The sequence below is a fragment of the Coloeus monedula genome (genome assembly GCF_965178545.1).
Source record: "Coloeus monedula genome assembly, chromosome: 2".
NCBI lineage: Eukaryota > Metazoa > Chordata > Aves > Passeriformes > Corvidae > Coloeus > Coloeus monedula.
Window position 1 is genome coordinate 9,132,329 of NC_138782.1, and position 12,611 is coordinate 9,144,939.

The window sequence follows — 12,611 nt, forward strand, 5'->3', positions numbered from 1 at the left end:
AGCAGTTTAACAAACTGCTCTTTGTTGTTTGTGCTGGGTTTGTATGTCTTATTCTGTCTTGGGTGACTTTTTTTTTCTGGGAGACACTGCAGGTGAGTTCTTAGTGTTTATGTCTGCATGTACAGATCTGTGATTAAACCAAGTGCTTTATCATACCTTCGGGATCATGCAAGTCTAGATTTTTGCTGGAAGCTCAGCAATTGTAACTGAGTTTAGATAGGAAATGCTGTGGGATGAATGTATATGAATATATATCATATAATCCCTGCTGTAAATGGATAGACTTTAAGATTGCTTTTCAGTCCTGAACACTTGAAATTCAAAACATTGAAATTTAAAATGTGTGTTTTTATCCTATTTGAATAAATGCACTTTTTGTTTTTACTGTTTCCCTTAATAGAGCCAAATGGTGTATTAAATGCCGAATCCTCTTATAAATTACACTCTTGATTCCTTCGGTTTCCTGTCTGGTAGAGGCTTTGGCAACAGTAGCCATCTCTAATTTTGGATTTGCTTTGTGCTTCATTGGTTTAGGGCTTCCCTGTGATACCTAGAATAGTTACTTGACTGTGATGGCCTTAAGCCATTAATATCTCACATTGGAGGAGACCCATGGACAGTGAAGGGTTTAAATAAAGCATAGCAGAAGTGACTGGCCAACTGCCAGCTAGGGGACAAATGGCTTCGCTTAAAATGACTGATGAAGGCTGGGCAGAGACATGACTGGATTAGATGGTGACTGAGGAGTAAACTGCAGGCTTTTCCTAAGACTTGGACAGTCTTTCTTGCCTCCTATATCCAGAAAAGTGATGTGGTAGAACCTGACATATGTGCAACAGGGAAGAATCTTCTAAGGAATCATCACTTACTTTGTTAGGAGCAAATAGTAAATGTATTCAAAAGAAGTTTGTTTGTTTTTCTTTTAATAAGACTTTCCTTTTTTTTTTTAATGTGACAAAGGGAATTATAACACTCGGCATACTTGAAAAGAAGCAATGCCAGAATGCTGTAACAGCTTTAACCTGACTTGATCTCTACTGTAATCCCAAATCCACCAATCCCCTTTGCGTTGGTTCATTATCTCTAATGTCTGCAATTTAAATATATTGAAGAATTAGGTATTAATCTTTTTTTGAGTTCCTTCAGTACTGAAGGTCACAGAGTGTTTTCTTTAGAAGCAGGACTAAAAGTTTAGACTGCCTTGGGGGTAACACATTTAAAACTTGAAATCTTCTTTGAAAGGTAAGTTAAAACCAGCAGTGTTTGGTTTTGTGGTTTTGTTTTTGTTTTGTTGTGTTGGTTTTTTTTTTCCGCTGAAGTGCCCTCTTTTATCTATAAAATACTTACAGCCTTCTTTGATGTTTGCTGTTGATTAGTATTCAGGTGAGGTGTTGAGTTAGAATATTAACAACTGTAAGACCTGCCTGTTGTACCTTTATGTGTTTCACCTTTAAGATCATACACATAAACTGAGCACTGATACAAGTTCAGTTGTTTATCAGATTTCTGGTAAACTTTACAAGAAATGTAACTGAAAGTGTGCACAAAAAGTTACTATAAAGTTTCAAGGGATGATGATTACACTCATTGGCAGATGCAGGGAAGAACATAGTTTATGCTGTAGTGTCTAAACGGAGGTTGTATCCAAACATGAAAGTGGAATGTAAGAGTATGTTGGCTGGCTTGTGTCACTGGTTTTAAACTCCTGGGTGGAATTGTAATGGAGATGCTAAGGAGTTGTGGATGTATGTAGCCTCTTGGAAGTTGTGCCTGCCAGAAAATGGAAAATGCCTCTACCTATTTAAAGGAAACCTTAAATTGGTTGGGCAGCAATGTGTTAACTACATATAATTGTAAGATTTCTTTTTAATCCCAGATGAAACGTCTATGTTTTCCGAGCTCTTCTAGATTTCTTTTTTTCAAAGATAAAAGATTATTAGACTTCTAAAGCATTTGACACTTCATTTTTTACATTTTCTGGGCCATTAAAAATTTGCTTCTTGGTTTTTCAACTTCCATAGAACCAACTTTGGAATAATGCTTGTGTTTATCTCTGTATACCTAGGGAACTCTTAACAGCTCAAAGGAAGGTACAAAATAATCACAGAATTATTAAGGTTGGAAAAGAACTCCAAGATCATCAAGTCCAACCTTTGAGTGAATGCTGTCATGCCCAGTAAACCAGAACAGTGGCATGTCCACTTGATTTTTTGAACACTTCCTGGGTTGGTGACTCCATCACACCCCTGGGCAGCCTGTTCCAATATTCAACCACTCTTTCAGTGAAGAATTTTTCCTACATGAACCTCCCTGGTGCAACTTGAGGCAGTTTCCCCTTGTCCTTTTCCTAGTTGCCTGGGAGCAGAGCCTGAACCCCACCTGGCTACAGCCTCCTTTCAGGGAACTGTAGAGAGATAAAGTCAATCCTGAACTTCCCCAGCTCTCTCAGCTGGTCCTCATGGGACTTATGTTCCAAACCCTTCTCTGGACTTGCTTCAGCAGCTCAATGCCCTTTTTGAAGTGAGGAGCCCAGAACTGGATATAGGTTTTGAAGTGTCACCAGTGCTGAGTACAGGGGAAAAATGACTTTCCTGGTCCTGCTGACCACACTAGTCCTGATACAGGTCAGGATGTCATTGGCCTTCTGGGCCACTTGGGCACATATTGGCTTGTGTTCAGCTGCTGTCAGTCAACACCACTTTGTCCTTTTCCGCTGGGCCACTTTCCAGCTATTCTTCCCCCAGCCTGTGATGCTGCCTGGGGTTGTGATCCAAGGGCAGGACCTGGCACTTCACCTTGTTGAACCTCATACCGTTGGCCTCAGCCCATCATCCAGCCTGTCCAGATCCCTCTGCAGAGCCTTCCTACCCTCCAGCAGAAGAAAACTCCCATAGTGTCATCTGCAAACTGACTTAGAGTACCCTTGATCCTCTTGTCCAGATCTTCGAGAAAAATAGTAAACATGACCTGCCCCAAAACTGATCCCTGGGGAGCTGGTGACAGGCCTCCAGCTGAATGCAACTCAATTCACCACCACTCTCGGCTTGGCCATCCAGGCAGTTTTTTTACCCAGTGAGCCCATGGCCTATCTGAGTCATGCACAAACAGTTCCTCCAAGAGAATGCTGTGAGACACAAGTGTCAAAGGATTTCCTAAAGTGCAGGTAAATCACATCCACAATCTTTCCTTCATCCACTAAGTGGAACACCTTGTCATAGAAGGAGATGAAGTTGGTCAAGCAGAGCCTGCCTTGCTGAATCCAGGCTGACTGGGATTGATAGAGACACTTACTGCCCTCGTTGTCCTGCATGCACTGTGTGATTGCACCAAGATAATCTAAATACTAACATTTAAGGTCAGTTCATAAATTTCATAGTTTGCTTTTGTAGCTATATCTTCAGGGGTCCAGGAGAAAATAACTATAATATATTGCTGCAATATTTGTCTTGTTGCTGGTTGACTAAAGAATTGAAGAAACAAGTGGTGGATACTCTTCCATAAAAGTACTGTTCATTCTTTTGTATATAGACCATTGAAAGATTTATTTGGTAAAGAAATACCAAAACGGATTTCTTTCGTGACTTGTGCTATTCTGTGAATTCAATATATGTTGCTAGCTCTAGCTGTTAGAGTTGTGCTCATAATAAAGAGTTACTGATTATAATGGCAAGTTTTACTCAAAGAAGTGCAGAGAAGTACAACTCTTACATTCCAGTGGAATGCTCAGATCCTTTACTTTCACACTTGTGGTCTGTGCTACTTGCCTGGTACCATTATTGCTGCTTCTCTGTTTCCTTTCCTTATTTATTTACTTTACTTTAATCCTTGACTTTTCTGTATAACCTGTAAGAATTTGTTGCTCGTTTGTATCCTGTTTAATTCCTTCTGTTGCACATGTGGATGACTGAATGCTCACACCAAAGGGTAGCAAGATGCCCAGGTTTGACAGTCACAATGCCAGAAAATATATTGAACTTTTGGATAGCCAAGGTAATGGCTATGAAATGTCATGGGCTTTGATTACAACAATTACAATAAGCAGAGCTGAGGTTGTGAAAATTGTAGTGTAGTCATGAAGGCTCAATAAATTGTCATTTGAGCTGGATTCAGCTTGGAAGTCTTGGATCTTAAACTGCTGTCATACTGTCCTAGCTTCAGGATAGACTGGATTTGTTGGTGACCTGAAAACATAATGCAAGATTGGCAAGTGTAGTCTAGCTTATTGCCAGGAGATACGTAGTTTTTGAACTTACTGAATGTGAGGTGGGTGTCACCTCCCATGAATTTTTATGTATTTCTTTAATTCCTTCTTTAGGACATGATCTTAGAAAACAGGCTGAGAATTTGGGGTGAAACTGTCACTGCTCTTTAGTTGCTTGAACTTCCACAAGCCTTCTTCCTCAATGTCTTCTAATTTCTTGGCTTCACTTAATTTTTGCTTTGCAAAATCTAACTCAACATTGGTACGAATGGAAGAACCTCAGAGGTAGATTTATTTTCTTTGAGTAGAAGTCTTGTGTTGGAAAACTGCTAATTCAAGGAGGATGTATTTGGGGGAGTTGCACTCTCTCTGCCTGGAATACTTTTATGCAAAGCAGCTACTTAGTAGTTGCTTTGTATAAAACAATACAGGAGTCAACAAGTTGTTTTAAATGTTGCTTTCTAAATTTTGGCAGTTAGTCCGCACTATTACCAGTTCTTAACTTAAGTGTTGTTTTCAGGTAACTATGTTTGGATATCCAAATTTTAGGGAGATTTATTTACTGTCTGGAGTAAAAAGCCTAAGAGGTGACTTAATTACTCCAAGTCAAAACACAAATGCCAAATTCCCTAGTGATCTTATCTATAGCATTTCCTTCGAAAGTTTCCTTTTGCAGTGTATAAATTAGATATTCCTGTTAAATAGAAGATAATCATTGACATGTTTTTTTTGATTCATAGACTCCTCTTGGGCTGACACAACTCTTTTGTGTTGAGTAGTTTGTTCAAGGGTTTTTGGGTTTTTTTCTTCTTCTAATTGAATTTAACAGAAAAGGCCAAGTATAAGTATATTCATACTCTTTCTGAACAGGGTAGATAAAAGTATTTTTCTTACTGCTTTTTTGCATTGAAATCTTGTTCCTGCTTTTCTTGTTTTAAGCTCTGTTTTTTGTGGTGTCTGCAGAAACTTTGGGTATGTCTCATTTGTGCTCTGGTAAACTTCTTTCAGTCTTTAATTCTCTGGTAAGTTCCATATAAAATGTATAAATTACAATAGATAAGATCTTGCATATTTTTGTGACCAACATTTAATTCAGAAATTCAAATAATAAAGTGGCTTAAAGCTTCCTGGGCCTTGTGTGAAATTCATTTTAAACCACTGTAGATGTGTCTATGTGGTGTGTTCTATTCATACGGAAGTTTATAGAGCCTTGAAAACATATACCATCGTTTTTAGTTTGCCTACTTGCCTGCTGTTTTTTGATGAGGAATACAGTGCCAACCTCTGACAGCCAGAGCTCTAGTAATCTGTTAAACAATGATCATTAAAAAAAAACCCCAAACCAAAAAAATCCAAATCAAGCTCCTTTTCACCAAGCAGTTCTTCACTGTTAAAGCTTTATGAAAATGACAATACATGGAAAATGAGCTCGAAGGAGGAGGAAGAATTCTCTGCAGCAGGTAATTGTCATCAATCATTTATTCTGGTGGTATGGAGAAGAATGAGAAAAGACAGAGAAGCATTTTGTGTGTTTGTGGAACATGGAGAAGGGTCTTATGTGTGGGCTCTTCTTAAATGCAAGCTGCCAGCTGCTTCCATCTTTCTTCTTAATACTCCCATTCTTTTGAGTTGTAGTAGGGGATGATGGAAAACAGCTTTTTGTATAACTTAAGAATTGAAGTTGACTATCTTGATAATGCCTAGTTCTGGCCCTCAGCTTGCACGGCTTGGACTGTTTCACTTGCCCGCTGAAGTTTCTTGGTTGTGCTAACAGTGGTAGTTAGTAGTGCTGAAGGTATAGGAGCAGATGCAAGAAGCACAACATACAGTGTGTTGCCAACACGCCAGGAGGTGCCCTTGCACCAGAAACACAAATGCAGGAACATCTAGTGCAGAGAACAGCCAGTGCTGTGACAAGGCAGTTCGTATATTTAAGGCAATTTACAAATACGAACTTCTTACACTGATTTTGTATGCTGCTGCAGAAAGTAGTAAATCTTGGACAGCTACTCCTGTACATGTACTAAACAGATCAGGAGACCACTCTTGCCCTTGTTGAATTAATTGCCTGGCTGTGGAAACAAATCAGAATCTTTGAAAGAACCTAATGTTTTAAACTGTCCAGGAAGTAATTTTCATTTGTAGTGACTCTCACATCCCCTTTGGAGGATTAAATCTGAGATTAGTCCTAAAGTGAAATTGTGGCTTGCTGACATTTATACACATTTTCTGCTTTTATAAAAACAGAAAACTAATTGAAGGCTGATGCTGTAGTTTAGCTCTCTGAACTACTTACAAAAAGTTGCACATCATGCAGAAAAGTAACATATAATCAGACCTAGAAACAGTGTTCTAGTAATATATGGTGAAGAACTGCTTTGCAGTGTGATGTCTTACTGTGTATAGGCTGTTTTGTATAAACAACTGCAGCTAAGAATTGAGATTCTGTTTCTGATTGTGCTAATCGCTAATTTCCTTTTTCATTTTCTATCCACAGATCGTCATGTCTTTTACTAAGAGGAAACTTGTCAAGATAGTTGCCTTAACTATTGTACCTTGGAGCAGCATGTACAAAACTGATCTTAAGAAGAGAGAGCGATTAGTATTTGAAATAACTGCTGGGGGAAAAAAAAAAATCAAGAAACACTTTTTTAAAATAATCTATAGAAGATATAATGGCTAAAGTCCATTAAGAAGTTATTCTGACCTAGTAAAAAGGCACAGCTGCTGAAAGGAGAAAATACTTAGTAGAAAATTGCAAAAACCACTTTTGTTCTTAAAGGAACACATTATGTGTCATGTCAACTCCTTTAGTGATGTGTTTTGTCTTCTCTCTAGGAAACTGGTATTTCTGCAGTATTCAGAATTAGGTCAACTTTCTGTTAGTAGATTTTGGACTTTTCCTTCATCTGTAATTATTTCTGTCAACAAGTCATGGTTTTGCAGCTGCTTAACTGGGAATTAACTCGTAGGCTTCTAACAGCATTCAAGAAAATTTCAAGACTATTCTAAAATTATAAGGCTATTCAAGGTACCTGTAGTATTTCAGCTGCTTTTTCTACTGGTGCAGCTTGAGAGAGAGTGGAGTTCCAGCAGTCTGGTAGCAATAACCCAAATACACCTGAGGAAGGTGTGTTTTACACTGGGCGTAGGTGCCAAGTAAATCTCCTGTGGAGCATTGACTCTGTAAAAACTGTATTTCTTCTACAAACAATGTGTCACTGGATTCTAGGTGTGCTGATATAGTGTATATGAGCAGATACTCTCACTTTCTGTGAGGTATGTTGAATATGTATCTGGCGGGAAACACTAATATTGTAATGAGATTTTAAAATTGACAATTTTATGCTGTGTCAGAACCTTGTTACTCTACAGTATTTGTATAAATGAACTTCTCTGTCAGAGGTGAAATTACATCTTTGGAGTTTTACACTGGCTTTTGTCTTTATAAATTAGTATAATTTAAAACTTCAAAATAAAGTGTAAATGCAGTGTTATTTTAATGAATGTGATGTATAATGATAGTCACCTTTTGCAGCAACTCAAATTTTCTTTTAGTGCACTCAATCACAAAGAATATTTTTCAGCATTCTTCAGAATGCTTCCTTATCCTGGTGTTAAAATTAGATAGTTCTTTGCATTAAAACAGTACAGATGAAAATGTACCCAGTTTCTTTCCCTTTTCTTAGAGGGTTTATTTGATACTTAATGATGTCTTATAGCTGTGCTTACCTCCCTGCTTTTTTTCTCAACACATGAATATGGATATAACTCTAGACTGTCCATTTTACTTACTGCCTGCCTATTTTTAAACAATTCTTGCATGTTGAGCAAGAGGAGTATTCAGCCTGTACTTAATGCTTGTGTTTCAGGGTTTATCTCCTGTCTCATAGAGTGTCTACACATACTGGTTGTATTTGGGGACAAGTAAGCAACCTTCTTGTACTGCTGCTCGGAATATGATAAAAAATGCCTGCTCCTGAGACCAAATCATTCGTCTTAATCTCTGAAGATCAAGGCTTTGGTGTAGAGCACCATCTTTGTGTTTGTCCAGGTCACAGCTGTGCAAACAGGAATTTTGGCATGAGTAGTTCAAATGTTTATTTGTACCAAAAAACCCCCCCAACCAACATCCTTTTAAATCTTACAAGAATTTTGAATTCTCCTGTGAAGATGAATATTCAACACATCAGTAGCAGGTAACTACTTTTTTAAATACTTTATTTAAATACTGTGTGGAAAATGTTGAATAATCATGTAATTTGTACATTGTCATTTACTAGATTTTTCTACCTTTTTAGATATCCAAGATCCAGTCCTGGATAGGTAAGTATTCTGAACACTTTTTTCTTGCAGTAACTGTTTCAAATAAAAGCTAAGGTGAAGTTTATTCACTTTTTTTCTCTGATCTCAAAATATATTTTTTAGGCTACTCCTTAGATAACTTGCTTATGACTTAGCATGTGTGTCTAAATGCACAGTAAGGCTCCTTATAAACATTACACTTATTCATGAACTGAAAAAAGTTACTCCCATTTTTTCATTTTGTCTTGCTCAGTTTTCAGAAGCATTTTATGTGTCTTTGGGCAGATTGATTTTGGTAACCTGTACTAGAAGTTTTCTCCCAAGACCTGAACAGGGATGTAAATGCCAGAACAGTAGTAGTTAATATTGTATATTTGTGTGCATGTGCATAAATGCACTGGTTTTAATTCAACTTTCTCCTTTAATTTGCAGCCTTCCAGTCTGGTGTTTTTCTTGCCTCTTCATGACCTCGTGTCTTGAGCAGCCTAGCTGGATCCCCTGGTTCCTGTTTCTTCTTGTTTCAAAATTCTGCTTTCTCCCGTTTTAGATTCCCTACCCTTTTATATTCATATGCATATACTAGCTTTTTGCTACCTGTTTTGGTCTTTGCTGTTTATCCTAAAACTTTGGTTGGGTTCCATCCAATATTTTCTATGTGGTGTTGGCTCTGCTGGATTCCGTGCCACAGTTTAGTCCCTGCAATTAGTTTGTCGAACAGGCCTGATGTGCTTTTGAGGTTTTAGTGACCTGATGGTCCTCAACTACATTTCTGTTCTGCTGCTTTGTCTTGCTCTAAGTAGACATTGGAGAAGACATTAAGGCTGTATATACCTTTTGCTGCCCTATTTAGAACATTTTTTAAAGAAGCAAGAGACCTTGTGGATTGTGGGGGATAAGCAAAGTGAAAGTGTTCCCTAGATAAAGAAGTGCAAACAACTCCCCTCAACACCACCACCACCACAATCTCCTCTTGAACATGTTTAGATTTGTGAGATGTTTGTTCTGCCCCTTTCTGCTCTAATTAGGAAATGCAGTTGCATTTTAGCTTCTAGGCTAAATGGAGTTCTTCCTTTTTTTTCCCCCCCTTCTGTCAAGTAATATCTCTTTCTATTCAATTTTGTATAATTTTGATGAGCCTTTCTTTGTAAGTGCTCAGCTGTGGAAACCCTTATGCTCCACACCATAAGAGAATTGCTGCTGAATAGTGTCTTAGACTCATCTGAAATATGTTTTGTTTTCTTGTGTAACACATTCCGTTAAAAACATTTGTTTTGAAAATGGTTATGAATCTCTTCTGTTATCTGGTTGGTCCTTTGCTAATGGATTCAGAAAAGTCATTAAGCATGTGTGTATTGTGATCTCTGGCGCAAAGTGAGGCATTTGGGGGAAAATACCAAGTTTTAGTGTCTTTTGGTGTTCATGTTGTAGTAGTTCATGTTGATTTCTGTATATGCAAATTTAAAGTGTTCACACGCTCAAAGTTTTAAGCTTTTTGTGCTATTACTGTGTTGTAGTATAGCAAGGATTTAAAATCTTAGTTTGACTTTGCATTCAGTTACAAAGCAGGAACATATTAACATAGTACAAAATTAACATTACAAAAATATTTAAATGTAAAGCTGTTATGTATGAGTTTCTGGTCATATAAAACTCTTCTTTTGTATCATTCTTGGTGTGTGAATCCTTTTTGGGGGGGAATGGGCAGGTGGTTCAGGGAAGAAAACTTGATAAAATTTTTTTGTGCAAATTGAGTAAGATTTGTCATCGGAGTTCATAAGGACGTCTTTTTCTGTGTGTGAAATAAAATGGTAACACAGGCTTTGTGAAGTTCTGTAATTAAATATTTTTAACTTGAAAAGCAGCATTTGCTCAATATCGAAGTAGTGAGTTTGTTTTTCTGAGTTTAGAATATGGGATTGCCATAATCATGTGAACTGACATTGTCATGGGAATTCTCATGGGAACAGACCTCTTAATGGTTTTATATTTCTTTGTATGTGTTGGTAACATAGATCTATCCAAATAAAGCACTCTTTCTGATTGTTGGGTCTGAAATACATATTTTTAAATTGCAGTGTAACTTGATTGCCTGAGATTTTTGCAGTGATGAAATCTAAATAGTTCCTTAGAGCTATTTTGGGAGTAATTGAAACTTTGGTTTTTTTTCTTGTGTTTCAGGGAAATGAGGCAAGCTACCCTTTGGAAATGTGCTCACACTGTAAGTTTTTTTTAATTGCTATGTTATATTGTTACAGAAGTGAATTTTACTTGGGGATTGATATGTACAGTTTCCATGTAGGTTATGCAGTTTATATACTAACCAAAAGAGCAAAATTAAAAGGGTTAAAAATTACCTTTGGAAACAATACAGCTTTTGCTGTTAACTGTAAAATCAAAAATCAGTCCATCTTTAAAATAAAAATCAGTTAAAGTTTTGAGGGTTTTCTTTGAATCTTCCATTAGAATATAAAAAAACCTTACGATAGTCTTGATGTTTGTAGAGTGAAGTGTAGTTCGACTGGTGGAGCTTTTCCCTCAGTCCTGGTGCCAGTTCCTCAGAGATGTGGAGCAGCTCATGGTGCAGTCTGTGCTGTGTTAGGAGTGAAGTATATTGCTTAAACTGGCTTTGTGCCCTCAGAGGAAGGAGAGGTTGAGACTAAATGAGCTTTTTTTTCCCCTGTGTATGCTTGCAGCCAAGCAGTTAGGTGAGAACTCACTTGGTGTTACTTGCTTTTGGTCACGTGAGAATAAAATTCAGTGCTCCATCTCATGGGGTTAATCTACCCTGTAAAAATGAAGGATTTTTTGCTTAAAGCTGACCAAAGAAGGGGTTGTCTTTTGAAATGTCCTTGTGGTGTTGTGCTAAGTGTACCTATTCTTAGCTACTTTTTCCATGGAATGATTTTTTTTCAGCCCTAAAGTGTGTGTAGACGTGTGTGTGTGTCTTCTGAACCACTTGATAAAATTCCTTATCTTGGGTGAATCGGATCTTGTTTTTAAACAGAGTAACTCTTCAAGAGAGGGAATGTTTTCTAGATTTCTTTCACAGTGCTTGTCATAACTGGCCTCTGGGTCTTGTAACTCAAACTGTAACAGAAAATAGATAATCATGGAGAAATCTTGATCTAAATTTTTTTTTTTTTTTCAGAGAAATGAGGCTTTAGCTGGTAATTTGAAAGTGCTCTGTGCCTAATAGGAACATCTACATGGATTCTAATTTGAGTCATAAGTTTGCAAACACTTGAGAATCTTATCCACAGCAGTGCATAGCTACGTAATGCTCTCAGTACATTTTGTTAAATGCAAATATATGGTTGGAGTTTTGTATTCAGTGAAGACTTCAGTAGTGTTTTCCTGAATCATATATATATATATCTCAATCTTACATTACTGCTCCATTGGTCAGTGTTTAGTTAGGGACAAATTGGTTTCTGAAGAGTTATTTTTGTAGCTAGTCGTGTTCATGTCAGAGTTGTAAGCAGTTTGTTGCCATCCTTAACTTCTGATTCTAGGACAAGCTATATTCATTGGTAGCAACGGGAAGCCTAAAGGTTTGTTACTGAGCTTTTTGCCCATTTTTATTGCAGAGAAGGTGAGGATTTCCACACTATATTCTATAGTTAAACTGTATGTTGGAGCTGTTGTTTAAATGTGAAGTTTCGCATGATTAGAGCTTTTTCTGCTCTGATGGCCTTTCTCACAGAAGGTCAGCTGTGTCCCTGGGCAACATAACTATACACACGGGGAAAATGGAGTTTTCACTGTCCCTTTGCTTGGATGAGCCCAGTCACTGCAATGATAGTGCTGTGCTTAAAGATCCTGCATGCCTCAATATTCTGAAAGCCAGGGATTTGGGGCGTGGATGTGCACTGCTGCATGTATGGAAGCAAGTCCACTAAGTAGACGTTCACAATGTTCTTCAAATGTTAAATGTTCCTGCTGCTTCCCAGAAATTGTCACTGACAGGTTTAAAGCTTTCAAGGCAAGGCCAGGCAATGTCTTTGAAGATTGTCAGATACGGATTTTGAATGGTTATACTTTTTGGAGACTGCCAGTTAGTAATAGTGTATTAATGCTATTTGCATGGAGGCATTGGGTCATAACC

General features: G+C 37.6%; 1 protein-coding gene across 1 annotated transcript in view; it reads left to right on the forward strand.

Moving 5' to 3' along the window:
- The window catches only part of PPP3R1 (protein phosphatase 3 regulatory subunit B, alpha), a 39,121-nt gene that overhangs the window by 13,507 nt on the left and 13,003 nt on the right, over window positions 1-12,611 (forward strand). Inside the window, exon 2 of the mRNA XM_082300334.1 lies at window positions 10,685-10,724. Within this exon, the coding sequence (XP_082156460.1) occupies window positions 10,685-10,724 (40 nt within the window). The remainder of the gene's footprint in view (window positions 1-10,684; window positions 10,725-12,611) is intronic.